General features: G+C 34.8%; 1 protein-coding gene across 4 annotated transcripts in view; it reads left to right on the forward strand.

Annotated features, from left to right (window-relative positions):
• Window positions 1-17,503, forward strand: part of AKAP9 (A-kinase anchoring protein 9) — a 152,920-nt gene that overhangs the window by 107,836 nt on the left and 27,581 nt on the right. For all 4 annotated transcript variants that reach the window (XM_047094567.1, XM_047094568.1, XM_047094569.1 and 1 more), the window contains 8 exons: window positions 1,889-2,121; window positions 3,053-3,172; window positions 6,870-7,046; window positions 7,675-7,779; window positions 12,928-13,080; window positions 13,435-13,614; window positions 14,457-15,530; window positions 16,908-17,048. In XM_047094567.1, the coding sequence (XP_046950523.1) occupies window positions 1,889-2,121; window positions 3,053-3,172; window positions 6,870-7,046; window positions 7,675-7,779; window positions 12,928-13,080; window positions 13,435-13,614; window positions 14,457-15,530; window positions 16,908-17,048 (2,183 nt within the window). The remainder of the gene's footprint in view (window positions 1-1,888; window positions 2,122-3,052; window positions 3,173-6,869; window positions 7,047-7,674; window positions 7,780-12,927; window positions 13,081-13,434; window positions 13,615-14,456; window positions 15,531-16,907; window positions 17,049-17,503) is intronic.

Below are 17,503 nucleotides of genomic sequence, written 5' to 3' on the forward strand. Positions count from 1 at the left end.
TAATCTTTGCTGAAATGAGAAATTATGTGTAATAGCTTAGTTTTTTTGGCAGTAAAAAAACATCAGTCATTATAACGGTGGAACTTCAAATCCTTTTCATCATATCCTCCCACTTTTATATTACACATGCAGTTGGAATTATAAATGTGTAGTTTTATTAGTTGAATTTTGCTAATTGAGAAATACAGCATGCATTTTTGTAATATGGTGCAGTTGTTTCTGGTTGCTCAAATTTGTTTAACACAGGTTTAGGGTTGGTCTTTTTAATGTGCAAAGTGTATGTATCATACATGTAAAACATTCACGAAATACTGGTACATCAAAATGTTACAAATGATAATAATCAGTGGTTTCAACTTTTACTTCTAATTCTTTTGTGTTTACATATTATTCTGTTTTAGGAAGTAGACATGTAAATTATATCTTTGTTCTGTGTGTGTGTGTTTTTTCTTTCTATTCTTATAGGACTAGTAGATGCTGCAGTCGATGCAGCACCAGGAGCAGGTGTGTTTATACAATTGCATGGCCAGTCTTTGGGTGGTAAACTTACAACTCCAAAAACGGGGTGACCCTTGGATTTTCAATCACATACCTCTACTTTTCCAACTAACATACCTCTAATTTTGCTGTTGTGTTTCATACTTACGGTTTTTTTCTTTAACAAAAAACTTTTCTTACAATAAAAATTCATATTTATATTTGAAATTAACAACTGAGATTCGTAGTGATCATCATCTTATATCTGTTTTTCCACAGAGCTTAAGACAATTTCAGTTTCTTACATAAACAAAATGTATTAAATTCTCACCATATGACTTTTCAAAATGCTCTTTCTAAATCAGGAAATATATAAGATGATGATATCAAGGATCAGTGAAATTTAGTAAAGAGACTTTCTGGTTCATTTAGTTTTATATTAACATCTAAATCACTATTGTTTTAAAAGGAAAGCTATTTTCTATAGATTCCTAGTCCTGAGTACAGTATTGGCAGACTGGTTAGTGTAAGGACTCTCAGGTTATGTTCCTTTTTTTTTCATTAGAGTATTGTTTTACTTTGCTATATACTTTATTGTTGTATTACTAATGTTAATAATAATAGCTAACACTTATATAGTGCTTACCATACTCTAGGCACTATTCTTTGTATATATTAACTCATTTGATCCACAATAACTCGTAGAGATCAGTAGTATTACTATCCCCAGTTTACATATAAGGAAATTGGAGGACATCGTGTTAAGTATCACACAGGAGATAAGTGGCAGAGCTAGGATTTGAATCCACAGTCTCTGCTCCTAAGCACTACACCATACTGCCTCTCATAGTCAGTTTTCCCTTGATACATATATGTGTGAGCGTGCAAGACTAACTCAGGAATATGGATCTAATGAGGAGAAAGACTAACAGGAAATTGATTGTAGTTGTATTTTTTTTTCTATAACTCTTACTTGCCTTGGTTAAAAATTTACAGTCTTTGATCTTCATGTGTATTGTGTATGCATATAAAGTGACTTTATTGGTTTGGAATGAATTGATTTTTGCCTGAGGTGAGTTATTTCTGTGCTTAAATTTAATTAGACTTTGTTCTTTTCCTTATGGTGAAAGTGGACTTTTTTTTTTTTTTTGGTCACTTGCTATGGCATTTTCACAAAATACTGTTTTTAGTGACAGAATGTTTCTTTTTGTTCATATGGTATAATTTTTTTGATACTAGCTTCTATAGGAATATGTTGCTTTGATATTTTCATAGGAACATTTTCCTTTCTTACGTGTGTTTAAAGTAAAACTCAGATCTCTTATTTCATGAAGGTAAAATTTGAGCGTTGTTATGGGTGATTTCACTATTACTTTGATTTAACTTAGTATATTTTTATATTTGTAAACAGAATTACTACAGGAGACAGAAAAATTAATGAAGGAAAAACTAGAAGTACAGTGCCAAGCTGAAAAAGTACGTGACGACCTTCAAAAACAAGTGAAAGCTCTCGAAATAGATGTTGAGGAACAAGTCAGTAGGTTTATAGAGCTGGAACAAGAAAAGAATGCTGAGCTAATGGATTTAAGACAGCAAAACCAAGCACTGGAAAAGCAGTTAGAAAAAACAAGAAAATTTTTAGATGTAAGTATTCTCAACTTGAATATTGGTTTTGTCACTGGAGTGCTTACTTGCTGCTAGTCTAGGTTGTGAATTTTAAATTATGAAGAAACTTGAATTCTAACATTTTCATCTACCTGTGTTTTTTACCAATTAACTGAAAACTACTATTCCAAATAAAAATTCTAATAATTTTTATTACATACCTATGACAATTAAAAGCAGTACAGGCAGATTATGAGTAAACCCTACCAGTTAGCCTTTCTAAATTCAGAGTTAACAAGCTTGTCCAAGCCTTTGCTTTAACCAACTGCTAAAGCAGGGTGAGGATCCTGAGAGCTAACTGGCCAACACTGTTTCACCCACAAAAGATACACACAGAGTAACACTGTGCTCTTGGAACAGTTGTTACACTGTCATTACTGTCTTCCAAAATGATACTAAATCTTTAACCTCATATGGATTTTCTTCTTTGGGGTTTCACTTAAGGCCTGATATTCTTTTCATATATCAGGGAATCAGATTCTGACAGATTTTATAATTTTAGATACAAAACCTAGATTAGGATGAAAGAAATTGATTTACTAAACAGTTTGTTCTACTTACTATTTTTTTAATGACTAAATTAACAGTGGAATTCCTCCTTTGCTCCAAAAAAATAAATTCATTTTTGGGAGAATATTTTTATCTCATTCTGTATTTAACATTACTTGAATTATTAAAAATGTCATGCTTCAAATAATATTTAAATGCAGACATTCCTGTCAAAGATTCCAAATAGACTATGTACAGTATAACAGGTGTTCTTTTTTTGAAACCTTTTGGTTTGGGGTATTCTGTGGCCGTCAGTTGTTTATCTTAAATAAAACTGTATGTATAACTAAAAGAAGTAGCAGTAATAATAGCTTCAGTATATATTGTTTCTTCAGTTACTGTTATTGTTATTAAACTTCAGGAGCAAGCCATTGATAGAGAACACGAAAGAGATGTATTCCAACAGGAAATACAGAAACTAGAACAGCAACTTAAGGTCGTACCTCGATTCCAGCCTATCAATGAACATCAAACTAGAGAGGTAAGAAAGAACTTTACTGATATTGTCTATGCCACAGCATATTGTATGTCATAAAAGATGTCTGTTGTGAAGAACTTAAAATTTTATTATATATAAATCTTCAAAATCAGAAAATTAAATATTACTTCAGCGTGAAAAGTTCTTGAAATTCTAAAAATTGTTTACATTGGTGTTCCTGGGTGGCTTAGTCAGTTGAGTGTCTGACTTCAACTCAGGTCGTGATCTCGCGGCTTGTGGGTTCAAGCCCCGCATTGGGCTCTGTGCTGACAGCTCAGAGCCTGGAGCCTGCTTCGGATTCTGTGTCTCATTCTCTCTCTGCCCCTTCCCACCCCCCAAAAATAAACAAACATTAAAAATTGTTTGCATTGAAATTTGGAGTCATTTCTACCTGCATTTATCTTCTAGTTTTGCCCAATTAAATAAACTTATCTATTTCTTTCTCTATTCCTGTTCCTAACAAAACTGATCAAGAGTTGTCTGTATTCAGACAATTTTATTTCCCCATCTTCTATTCTTCCCTCAGTCCAGTGCAGTGCAGTGACGTTCTAACCCCTCTGTCTCAGTGGGGTTTTATATCCTCTCTTTTGTTGAAATTGTTCTTGTGAAAGTAACCATCCTCCTGGCCATGTCCACAAATCATCTCTGTCTTCATCATACGCATCCTCAGAGGTTTTCATTGCAGCCTTCTTCCTGAAACACTTCCTTCTCTTGGCTTCTGTGACATACCTACTTCATTTAGCTTCTTTCCATAGTCTTTGTTTCTCAACCCAAAATAAATGATGGAAGACCCAAAGACTTAGTCTTTGGCCCCCTTTTCCTTTCCTATTAATTTTCTCTTCCCAGGTAATTATGTGTAAATGACCGTGTGTTTAGATCTCCAGCCCTGACATCTCTTTTTTTTTTTTTTTTTTTTTTAATGTTTGCTTATTTTTGAGAGACAGAGAGGGACAGAGCACTAGTGGGGAAGGAGCAGAGAGAGACGGAGACAGAACCTGAAGCAGGCTCCTGGCTCTGAGCTGTCAGCACAGAGCCCGACGCAGGGCTAGAACTCACAAACTGTGAGATCATGACCTGAGCTGAAGTTAGCGCCCAACCGACTGAGCCACCCAGGTGCTCCCCTGACATCTCTTTTGAACTCTGGACTTGAATACTCAGATGCTTTACCATCTATCTCCATTTAGATGTCTCAAAATTAACATGTTTAAAAGAGAGCTCTTGATTCCTGACTAACCCCCATCAGAGAAAGACAAGAATAAAACATATTCCTTCTTCTTTCAGTAAATATGATACTATCTTCACCTTTCTTATTGCTAAGACCTAGAGTTCATTCTTTATTCCACTTTTTTTTTTCAACCCTTACTTCCAGCCCCTTGGTGAGGCGTGTTGCACTACATCTTACATCTTCCTATTCTTTCCATTTCATTCATCTCCTTAAATCCTGGCTGTCACTGTTAGCCTGGATGGTTTTGGTAGCCTCCTTACTACTCTCCCTGTTTCTCCTTTTTCGTCCCAATTATCCACTTCCTCATTTAGAAACATAGTCAGAACTCTATATTTGCCAAATAAATGCTACATGAATGAGGGAAGATTTATTGTATAAATTGCAAGGATGGCTTGTTACAGTTATATAGACATCGTGCTTGGGGTTACACCATCCTAATTTGAATCAATAGCTCTGTTATTTACCACATGTGTGACAATGGCTAACTCAGTAAAACTTTCTAAAACTCATCTAGTCATTTCTAAAACAGAGATGGTGGGGTGCCTGGGTGGCTCAGTCAGTGTGCTTCCAACTCTTGATTTCAGCTCAGCTCATGATTCCAGGGTCGTGGGATCAGGCCCTGCATTGGACTTTGTGCTGAGCATGGAGCCTGCTTGGGATTCTCTCCCTCTCCCTCCCTCCCTCCCTCCCTCCCTCCCTCCCTCCCTCCTTCTCTCTCTGTCTCTCTCCCCCCCTCCCCCCACCACCCGTCTCCTGCTTACTCTCTTTCTCTCTCAAATATTATAATAGAACCCACCTCATAGGAATATTGGCCTGGTACATAGTGAACATGTAAAATTATTTTCAGAAATAGTAATAGTTAAATTTTATTTTAAAAAATCTTATAGGGGCCCCTGGGTGGCTCAGTCGGTTTAGTGTCCGACCCTTGGTTTTGGCTCAGGTCATAATATCGTGACTTTGTGGGTTTGAGCCCCACATAGGGCTGGTGGTGGGGAGCCTGCTTAGGATTCCCTCTCCCTCTCTCTCTGCTTCTCCCCAACATGTGTTGTCTCTGTCTCTCTCAAAATAAATAAATTAAAAAAAAATTTTTTTTTAATAGTACAGTATGTGAGTATATTATTTGTTATATTTGAAAAGTGTGACCTGCCTCATTCATGAAACTTTAAGAAACTAACATGGATGTGTGTATTTGATTTTTCTCCTGGAACATTGTGATCCATTGGTTCTGTCCTTACCTTGCCAAATCTGATTCCCCAGATGCTGATTTTCTCAAGATCTAAATAATCTAACTCTTACAGTATATTGTACTATTTTGCTGCTTTGTGGTCTTTTTCCTTGACTGTACTCCAAATCTTAGCCCACCCATTATTGTTAAATTTTCTCCTCAGTGGCTTTATTATAGTCATCCTTGAACATGTAGTTATAGGTAAGTTTGCATTTGTTTTAATGTTTTGGGGAATAAGTATCGTATTTAGATAATTTCCTTCAAGTATCTCACTGAAGTAAGGTAGAATTCCTTTTTTTCTTACCATCACACTAATTTTTTTAGCAAGCTTTCTCTCTTTACTTGATGAGAACTAATTTCATAAGCTATCTTATTAATGCTTCCTGAATCCTTCGGTCTCAGAACCATTCTCTTAAATGGACCCGCATTATCAGAATTACTTGGGGAAACTTTCAGTGTGCACAGATTCTTCTCACCACCCAGTATTCTCATGTCTGTTCTGGGCTGCTGGAATGTGTAGGCTGAAAAAGCTTCTAAGTGACTGTATTAAAGCTCCCCCATCCCCTCCCATCTCTGCGTTGTTTAGAACCATATTATTATACGTCTCAATTATAACCATTTGTGGAAAGAAAAATAGAATCCATTAAAGATTTCTTAAGATTATCTTATCTGACATAAGAGTGTAAGTCGGGGGCACCTGGGTGGCTGAGTCAGTTAAGCACCCGACTTTTGATTTCAGCTCACATCATGAACTCACGGGGTTTGTGAGTTCAGGCCCCGCTTTGGGCTCTGCGCTGACAGAGTGGAGCCTGGTTGGGAGTGTCTCTCTCTTCCTCTCTCTCTGCCCCTTTCCCCACTTGTGCATATGCTCACTCTCTTCTCTCAAATCGATGAATAGTGTAAGTCAGCACTCTGCAAACTTGTCATCTTTATTAAGTTTTAGTGTTATTGTACCATTAGAGCTTATACTTTAACATTATTCAAAAATGTAATCTTTTCTCTCCTCCTAGCTGCAGGTCTTAGTCTTAAGAGAAAGAATTTTTTGTAAAGGGTTGGTGGAGCAGTATTTCTTTTTGTTAGTACTACTTTATCAACTCCAAGAATGTCACCATAGTTGGAGACAATAGTTGCTATCCTTATCAAAAATACTTAGCATGGCTTCTGAAAATACTTTTTGAAATGAGGACAGGTATGTTATTAGCTTGTTGAAATTTTTTTTTAATTACAGTTTTTGCTTATTATATGTCTAGGTTGAACAGTTAACAAATCATCTGAAAGAAAAAACAGACAAGTGCAGTGAGCTTTTGCTCTCTAAAGAGCAGCTTCAGAGGGATGTACAAGAACGGAATGAAGAAATTGAGAAACTGGAGTTCCGAGTAAGGGAACTGGAGCAAGCCTTACTCGTTAGTACAGACACTTTCCAAAAGGTATGGCATTTTCTTCAGGCTAATTTTATGAAGTGTTTTAATGTGGATTGCTCTTAGTTACCTGAACATCAGTTCCTTTAAATAAAAAATTACTAGTGACTTTTTGTTGATATCATTACAAAATATAAATATACCTTTATGTCTCCAGTGACATAACTATATCTGTTTCTTCTTATCTTCAAATGTTACTTGCATACCTTAGTCCTGAGAAAGGAAAATTAAGTAAACCAGAGGAATTAATGATCCTTTTCACAGTCAATAGGTTGTGATTCTAAAATAATAGCCAAATGAAAAAGCTGTGGACACCAGTTGAGTCTATTGCTTTATCCCAGAATAAGAGTGAAATCTATCCCCACTATACTGCAGAAAACAAGAATGAATCAAAGAAGAGCAGGATAAGGAAGCTTGGGAAGGGGGAGTATTAGGGGATAGTCTCCATTTTATCTGAGGAATGAATTTTAAGAGTGTCAAACATTCCTGTGTTTGTGCATTCAAAACTGAGGATCTGTAACTTTGATTATTCACTAATGTAGATTATCAGCTGCTAATGGCATTGCTATTTCTCCAGTTAAAATGGATAATTAGATTTAATGTCTGAAGTTTCGAGAAAATTTTTGTGTATTTAAAGGTAGAGGACCAAAAGCAGTCTGGAGCTCTAGAAGCTAAAACAGAATTGTCGCTAGAAGTACAGTTGCAGGCTGAGCGAGATGCTATAGACCGAAAGGAAAAAGAGGTAAGAGGTATACTTTTAATGACAAAATGTGGCTTGAATTATTTTAAATAAGTCACCTTGAGAATGTCATTTGTACAGAATGGGGTTTATACTGTTTAGACAGTTTTCTTAGCTCGTTACCTAAATTGATCTTGAAGACAAAAAGAGTTGAACAAATAAGCTGGTATGAGAAGTGTTCCACGTAGAGGGGACAAATGTAAAGGCCTTGACACAGAAGAAGTTTGAAGACAAAAAGAAGGTATGAATGGAGTGAAGAGGAGACTGGAGAGAGAATTGTATTAGCACAAAAGGCAGGATCTCTCTTTTTCCCTTCTTTACTGTGAACTTTGAAGTTTTGCTACTTTGCTGTAGGGTTTGGGGGTGGGTTGTTTGTTTTTTTTAAGTTGTATTACCCTGGGAGGTTATAGCGCTGTTTTACAATGTATAAACATGTTCTTAAAAAATTAACAATAAGGTAGTTTTAGGAAAGTTCTCCTATGTTTTCCTACTCCCTCCCTTTTCAAAAAAAAAAAAAAAAAAGAAAGAAAAATCTACTTTTAATAATAATTTCCAATTTCAAGCTAATTTAAATGTATTTAAATTTTTGTCTGTTAGTTTTTCTAAAATATACTGTACTCTACATTATTTAGCTGTATCATAGCATTATAAATATTTAAGATTTTTTAAGTTACATTTTCATTTCTATATAATTTTTTCAGGATATTTAATAGATTTTAACAAATACTTATTGAATTTAAACAGTATAAATGTTAATAAGTGCTTTGGAAAATACAAGAATGAATTAGACATCAACTCAAACTCTAGCTCAGGCAACTTGTAGTTTTAGGGGCACCTGGGTGGCTCAGTTGGTTGAGCATCTGACTCTTGGTTTAAACTCAGGTCATGATCTCATGGTTTGTGAGTTTGAGCCCTATGTCAAGCTCTGCTCTGACAGCACAGAGCTTACTTGGGATTCTTTCTCTCTCCTCCTCTCTTCTGCCTCTCCCCTGCTTGCACACACACTCTCTATCTTTCTCAAAATAAATAAGTAAACATTAAAAAAATTTTTTTAAACAATAGGAATTTTTTAAAAAAAGAAAACTCGTATTTTAGAGGAGAAAAAAAAATCCATATAAATGATGAAAAGAAATGATCATCTCCATGAGAAGGATTATTTTCTTGCTATCATATGATACTGACTGATGTTTATCTAAAAGGTTCTTGTTTATTTTGCTTTTTTGGTTTTTCCACAAAAAGCAGGGAACACTTGTTTATCTGTAACCACTTCTGTGTGTTTTGAAAAGAATTGGGGAGCTTGGCTGGTTCAGTTAGTGGAGTATGCAGTTCTTGATCTCAGGGTTATGAGTTCAAGCCCTATGTTGGGCATGGAGCCTACTTAAAAAGGGAGGGAGGGAGGGAGGGAGGGAGGAAGGAAGGAAGGAAGGAAAGAAGGAAGGAAGGAAGGAAGGAAGGAAGGAAAATAATTAACTTTTAAATATAAAGATTCACCTTACACTAATTAATCAAAAAAAAATTGCTTTCTAAAAAGATAGACCTTCAAAACTGGACCCAAAAGCAGTGATAGTTGATTATGGGTAGATAATTAAGTTTACTATATTTTAATTATCTTTTGAGTGACGTTACTAACACCTTAATTTTTCATGTAACATTACTGACACCTTAATTTTTTGAAGTGAGTATCCAATAGCAATCTACCTTTTACTCAGACTCATAGTTTATCAGAACTACAAAGAGACCTGTTAGCCAGCTCTGTCAGCCAACTCCCAGTTTTTATAGATGAGATAGAGCCAGACAAGTTGAGTTAGTGAAGGGTTAAAATGATAGCTCATCCTGGTGGACTAGTTTTTAATCACAGCAACAAGTACTCTGTCAGAACCCACTTGTCTGTAACTGAAGACTGAAAGAGAGGAACATAGAATTAAAACCTAAATCTTTTAATGAAAATCACTTCTTAAACACTCTCTCCTATACTAGGCAAATATCTGATGGAGTATAAACATAAGATGTCTATATGCGTCATTATATTTTTAGATATTTTCCATTCTTACAGGCTTAATTTGTATAAAACTTTTTTTTTCAGTTTATCGTATGTTTAGAAATGCAGAATGAATAGAGCAGAAACTGTAAAGATAGTTTAAGGATGATGAGAGAAGGCGAATAATGTGGGGAGAAATGGAAGAGTTTCTTTAAAAAAAAGATGCCTTCAGTAGGTTTTAACTCTCAATAAAGCTAATAAGATATAGCTTACAGATGGCAGTAATAAAAAGTAATGGTTAACTTTGTTGAGGTCTCTGCTAGAAAGTGGTATTTTAAATGCCTATGCCGTTAATCCTTACACTCTGCCCGTCAGGGAGAGTGTAGCCTAGCACTAGACAGGCTCTAGTGTTATCTCCATTTTACAGATGAGTAAACTGAGTCTTTACGAGAGGTTAAGTAACTTGCTCATGGTCACACAGTAAGCAGTTGAGGAAGAATTCCTCCTGGATTTCTCTGATTCTGGAGTCCTGTGATATTGTACTGCCAAAGAATTGGGGAATAAACATACCTTGTTAGTGAGAAGTATTAAAGACTGTCACTGAACATCTATTGGGCTCTTAACATGTGTTGACTACCACTCTCCCAATTGTAAAACCAGCACCAGATTTCAAAGAATCTACTGTCTAAGAAGTCATATACACATTTGAAAGAGATCGAGAAGACTCGAAAATTTAAACACAAATAGTTGCAAATTTATTTGATCCAAACTACCTAGATAACATTTGGTAGCTAAATTAAACAAGATTAAAACAAATAACCACCATTCTATTTTTAAAGCTTAATAATATTCTTGTGGGTTTTGGTTGTAATAGACTCAGTAACAGGACAGCCTGGAAATGACACTGGCTGAATCGGAGGAATAGGAGGAAAGAATCATACAGTGTCCTCTTTGGGAATTGAAGTCTCTATTGTAGTGACTCAAGTTCAGCTACTTCTAACAGAATGTTAGTGCTTTAAACCAGTGCTTTTCAAACTTTAATGTGCATATGAATCCCCTGGGAATCTTGTTAAAGTGAAGATTCTGAATCCGTAGGTCTGGGATGGGGTTTCAGAATCTGTTCATCTAACATGTTCCCAGGTGATGCCAATTCTGCTGCTCTAGGGACCACACTTTGAATGGCAAGACTTTAGATCAAATTTAGAATTTGACCATAAACTGATAGATCAAAAAAGAAAGTAAAACAAAACAAATGAACAAACAAAAAACCAAACATGCTCTAAATACAGAGAACAAACTGGTGGTTGACAGAGGGTGGGTTGGGGGAGATGGGTGACGAGGATTAAGAGGTACCCCCCCTAAAACAAATGGCATTTGAGGTGGAGCATCAGTTTTGAACTTCAATGTCTATGTATATATTAAAGTAGTACTTTTTCATCAAAAGCAGTTGTGGAAGATAGGGATTGGTAGAAGTACTATTACATTAGATAACTTTGAAGAAGGTATAATCACCATAGTTTTCACCAGTCTAACCTGATAATTATATATGCACAACTACTAAATGTATTTAAGGTGTGTCTTCTGAGTCTAATGCCAGTGTACAGAAAATAATTTAAGTATAAGTTTTGGGCATTCGTTATTAGAAGCAGGATAAGTGATAGTTAAGAATGTAAGGCTCCACAGGTAAACTTCTCAGGTTCCAAAGCTAGAGCCTGTGACCTAAGGGCAAAGTACCTTGCTTTCAGTGACTCCCTTCCTCATCTCTGAAATGGGAATAATTTGGATTACTAATTAAAGATTTCATAAGATTATTACAGACTTTAAAAAAATAATATATATAAAGCACCTTATGCAGCACCTGGCAATAAAGTGTCTATAAATGATGGCTATTATTAGTGTCAGTACTATTTCTGTTAATGAACTATTAGGCTAAATGATTTTGAAGGGCTTTGCCTTGCTTAGTGCTAAGACATGATTCTGATTACGTATCTGGGTGTAAGCAGCATATGGTTCCTTTCAAGTTCTAAGGCAATAAGTGATTTATAGGCTGCTCTCTGAGCCAGCTCCACTGAATAATGTTGCTCCTGCATTTTACGTTGCTTGTAATGCAGCAATTTGATCATCAGGTAAATACGTTCTTGGAAATCCATTCATTATTTATTAAGTACCTACAAAGTACTGTGCCAAATGATGATTCCTTAATCAAACCCAACTGTTAAAATGATAACTTGTCATTAGTCATTAATTAGTCATTAGTTTCAGTCTCTTTATAACCATTAAAGAGCAATTGCTTTACTGTTAATAGTAATTTATGCTCAGAAAAGAGCTAAATTTTTCTTGTCCTACACATAGGAACTCTCTAATTTTCTCCTAAAATGGTATTAATAACTCACTGTTTAAGTTTCTGTATTTCAGACATAAGGATCTCACAGCCTTAGTGTCTACCTTTACTTTCTCCTACTTAAACAAGGCACATGGCAGCCAGACCTTTCATTCGGTTAAGTATTAATATGGACTAATTTGAGCTAGTCTCACTTGGTAGCTAAAACAACTGACCAAATCCTGCAGCTTTTTGAACTTTTTGATAGCAATTAAATTTAACATGAAATAAGATTTAAAATGCAGGCCCTTTCCCTTCCTCCCATGACTCTTTTCTGCTATATCAGAGGGTATTTTAGGTAAGAAATGGCTCCTTGTATCTTTGCTCTGAAGGGCTCCTCTTTGCTTTGGGTAGGATGATTTAAGGGTGGTGATCAGTTTGAAATACATAGAAACCACACAGTTACACCTGGCTTAGCGAAACCCCTTTATTCTCATCGCTCGTATCTCTTAAACACTTAATTATGTTTTATACAGCTACTGCAGCACTCTTTCTCTCTTGACAAATAAACATTTGTAAACAGGTTTTCAGGGGCACCTGGGTGGCTCAGTTGGTTAAGTGTCCTACTTCAGCTCAGGTTATGATCTCGTGGTTTGTGAGTTCGAGCCCTGCGTTGGGCTCTGTGCTGGCAGCTTGGAGCCTGGAGCCTGCTTCGGATTCTGTGTCTCTCTCTCTTTGCCCCTCTCCTGCTCATGCTCTCTCTCTCTGTCTCAAAAGTAAATAAAACATTAAAAAAATTAAAAATAAACAGGTTTTCATTTTATCTTTCCTTTCGATAATTTTGGTATCAAAGATTACAAACTTAGAAGAACAATTAGAGCAATTTAGAGAAGAACTGGAAAATAAGAATGAAGAAGTTCAGCAACTACATATGCAATTAGAAATACAGAAAAAGGAATCTACTACCCGCCTCCAAGAACTTGAACAAGAAAACAAATTATTTAAGGTAATTAAGAAAAACTTTGCTTACAAATAATTCATAATTTTTGTCTTAGTATCAAACATTTGCTGGATCCAGCTGCTAAATAATACTTAACAAAGGAATATTACCTGCAAATGGATTTGCATGCAACTTATTTTCCACCCAACATAAACATTTGACTGCATCATGAGAGAAAAAATTTTTAGAACTGTTATCAAAATATTTTAAGAATTATTCACTTACAATTACTGTATGTTATCTGATTTTGTTTATTTGTACATTTTGGGTGCTTTATCTTTTGTAAGATTCAATTGAAACAATATTCAGAAAATGGCATATAGTGATCTATCTAACTGGGATGGTTATTTTTGTTCCTAGGATGAAATGGAGAAACTGGGATTTGCCATGAAGGAATCTGATGCTATCTCTACTCAGGACCAACATGTGTTGCTTGGAAAATTGGCTCAAATAATGCAGGAAAAAGAAATAGAAATTGAGCAATTAAATGAGCAAATTACAAAACTTCAGCATCAACTTAAAATTACAACAGATAATAAGGTAAACAAATTTAAAATTACTACATGAAATTAAGCTACAATTGTAGGGGCAAATGGTTATTTTTCAGCTTCTCTTTGAATATAAACACTGAATAAACTTTAATTTTCTTTTACCCATTTACTTTATTAAGACACATTGGTTTTGGGTGTCTGGGGAGCTCAGTCAGTTAAGCGTCCGACTTCAGCTCGTCTTGGTTTCACAGCTTGTGAGTTTGAGCCCCACGTCAGGCTCTGGGCTGACAGCTCGGAGCCTGGAGCCTGCTTCGGATTCTGTGTCTCTGGCTCTCTCTGCCCCTCTGCTGCTTGCACATTCGCTCTCTTTGTCAAAAATAAAAACACATAAAAATTAAAAAAAAAAAAAGAAAGCGACTCCTTGGCTTCATAAGCTATGTGTATTTTTTTTATCCTCTCCTAATATTGTCAAAGATTTTTGGTGTTTTCCAGAGAGTCTCTGGTGACTCAGATTTCATCATATCATTCTAACCAAATCTAATAAAAATTCTTCTATTTGATATGAATTAAATCTTCTGGAGATCATTTTTATTTTAATACTTCATTCTTTTCAAGTAGAATGCATTGATGTTAACTATTTTACTCACAGGAAATCAGCTACTAAAGTGTAAATCACTTTTTATTTAATAGAACTTTCTGAGCAAAGTTCAAAATAAGGTCATTGTTTGATCTGATGAGGACTCTTGGTCTATATTAAAGTTAATCTATTATGTCTGAGAAGTAAATTGTGTGAGATCAACACTTTCAGTTCCTGCCCTTAAAATAAAAAATAAAATTCCCAAAATATAAATAATGTATTTATTATGTCTGTTACCTGTTTTTCATTAACAGGTTATTGAAGAAAAAAATGAACTGATAAGGGATCTTGAAACCCAAATAGAATGTTTGATGAGTGACCAAGAACGTGTGAAGAAAAATAGAGAAGAAGAAATTGAGCAGCTCAATGAAGTGATTGAAAAACTTCAACAGGAATTGGCATTAATTGAACAGAAGACATCAGTGGATGCTACTTCTTTTCCAGAAGAAGCAGACAGTTTAAAACATCAATTGGATATGGTAATAGCTGAAAAACTGGCTTTGGAACAGCAAGTAGAAACCACTAATGAAGAAATGGCCTTTACGAAAAATGTACTTGAAGAAACTAATTTAAAAATGAATCAGCTAACTCAAGAATTATGCAGCTTAAAGAGAGAACGTGAAAATATGGAAGAAATCCAAAGTGTACCAGAGAAAAGCATTAACATGGCCATAGATGATCTGAGCAAAACCAAACCTGAACTGGAAGTAGTCCTTTCTGAGAATGCTCTTAAACCCCTAGAAAATCAGACTTACTTCACATCTTTTGAAGAAAACAGCAAAGGTTCCATTAGCAGTTTGGAATCAAAGGTGCTACAACTTGAGGGCACTGTGAATGCAAAGGACTTAGAACTCACCCAGTGTTACAAACAAATAAAGGACATGCAAGAGCAAGGCCAGTCTGAAACAGAGATGCTGAAAAGGAAGATTGTAAACCTACAGAATGTGCTTGAAGAAAAAGTTGCTGCTGCTCTTGTGAGCCAAGTCCAACTTGAAGCAGTTAAGGAATACGCAAAATTCTGTCAAGATAAACAACCAGTTTCATCAGAACTTGAAAGAACACATGCACAGAATTTAAATCAAGTTACAGATAATGAGATGGAGTCAAATGTATTAGCATTAACCTTGAGAATATCAGAATTAGAAAGCCAGGTGGTTGAAATGCAGACTAGTTTGATTTTAGAAAAAAAACAGGTAGAAATTGTAGAGAAAAATGCTTTGGAAAAAGAAAAGAGGCTACTAGAACTACAGAAGTTACTGGAGGAGGAGAAAAAACAGGGAGGTAAAGAAAGGAAAAGAAGCCCTGAAGGAAACTTTGAAGTTCTCAAGGTTAGTTTGTACTTAATTTTTTTCACTTAAATACCCTAAGAAATTCTCTTTTTTTTGTTCCATAAGGTTGATTGCTAATTTACTAAATTAAATATGGTGTTCTTTATATCTAGCAATTCATATATAAAGGGCTTTTATAAAAATACTACTTTTCTGTATACTCCCATTATTATCACTAAAATAATGGAAAAATCGATATTTTGTGGTCTGCAAATCATGTTATTTATTTCACTAGCATACTCGTTAAGTAGAGCAGTCAGCAGAAGGTGAGAGATGTTTTAGAGATGATAAGTTTAGCAAATGTCCTTTGGAATTTGTGTGGGTTTTTTTCCTATTCCATCTAATATGCGTGTTTTGTGATCATTCATTTTAATTAATGGAAAATAATAAAATATATTAATATTCCACTGAATTAACATATCAGTAAGAAGTCATTAGCTTTTGCAGACTTATATAGCTGGTAATAGATTCTTTCCTTTCTTAGGAATAATTTGTATTTCACCCTTGTAAGTCTGCTTATGTAACAATCTGAAATTGCATTTATTTCTTAACATAGGACAGATATAGAAGGACTTTAATTTTCACAACCTCACTTTATATATTTATAATATTGAGTGCTAAATATGCAGTCTTATATGAATACCAGGAGGTTAACTGATGTATCTAGATTCTATTAATATATAATTTGTTTTACAAAGGATGATAATTCTGGGGTGCCTAGGTGGTTCAGTCAGTTAAGCATCTGACTCTTGATTTTGGCTCAGGTCATGATCTCACAGTTCATGAGATCAAGCCCCGTGTCAGGCTCTCTGCTGACAGTGCAGAACCTGCTTGGGATTCTCTGTCTCACCCTGTTCCTTGCTTGCATGTGCACACTGTCTCAAAATAAACAAACACACATTAAAAAACAAAAACAAAGGATGATAACTCTTTCCATTTACTAGGCTTTTTTCTCTTCCCCAGAACTATAACTGATTGTAGTCATTTTAAAATATTAATGTGACTTTCCATGTATATAAAACATGTAAGAAGTATCTTAGTAAGACTTGGCATTTTTTGAGGAAAGTGATATAAATACGAAAGTTTTTGAATGGTAACAGTATTTCATTAATAATTTATAAATAGGGTACATCCTAATATGAAGTACCTTTCATTCCTAGAAAATAACTTTTTTCTTACTGTCTCAAGAACATAAAATGATGGTTCTAAAAAAGTTTTCCTATTTGTTGAAAGAGCATGAATCATTTATTTCTACACCGTTCTATTGGATAGGCAGTCATTCCTGAAAAAGCTTCATTAGAATGTGTAGGTACCTTGAAATTGGCTGTATTTTTTTTGTAAGTAACATGTTTCTAAATGTTTTCCACTATCATTCAGACAACTACTGAGCTAATTCATACCAGTGAAGAAAGTGGATTTTTTGGTCAACTTGAGGCTCTTAGAGCTGAATCATTAGCAACTAAAGAAGAACTTGCCAATTATAAAGAGAAAGCAGAAAAGCTTCAAGAAGAGCTTTTGGTAAAATAAGTAACATACTTTCTAATTCACTTACTTTTACATAATCTTAATTTCATTTCAAAGTATATTCTATAAACCCAAGCCAAATTTATAACTTAAAAGCTGGAAACAAATCTTTTATGGCTTTGGTTAAAAGTTATTACAAATTTCTTTACTACTATCTTCTTAATTTTCCTGGAATATTTTTTAGCAAGATGCTTTTAGTCTCTAGTCTCTTAATGAACAAGTAGATAGACAGATGTTAAAGAGAACTCTTATCCCATGAAAACCAAAAAGATGAGGCTGATAAAATAATTTCATTTCTAAGGTCATCTATGATTTTACATATAATGCAAATATATATATGGAACCTAAGAGTGTTTCTGAAAAACTTTTCCTATTATTCTAAGGAAAATGAATATCCTCTCTACCTTAAATTCTACATTTAATATTTTTAATTGAATGTTCTGTTCTGT

This window comes from Lynx rufus, unplaced genomic scaffold (genome assembly GCF_022079265.1).
Source record: "Lynx rufus isolate CCGP_SWC_20201006 ecotype Redwood Valley unplaced genomic scaffold, mLynRuf1.p SCAF_4, whole genome shotgun sequence".
Classification (NCBI taxonomy): Eukaryota; Metazoa; Chordata; class Mammalia; order Carnivora; family Felidae; genus Lynx; species Lynx rufus.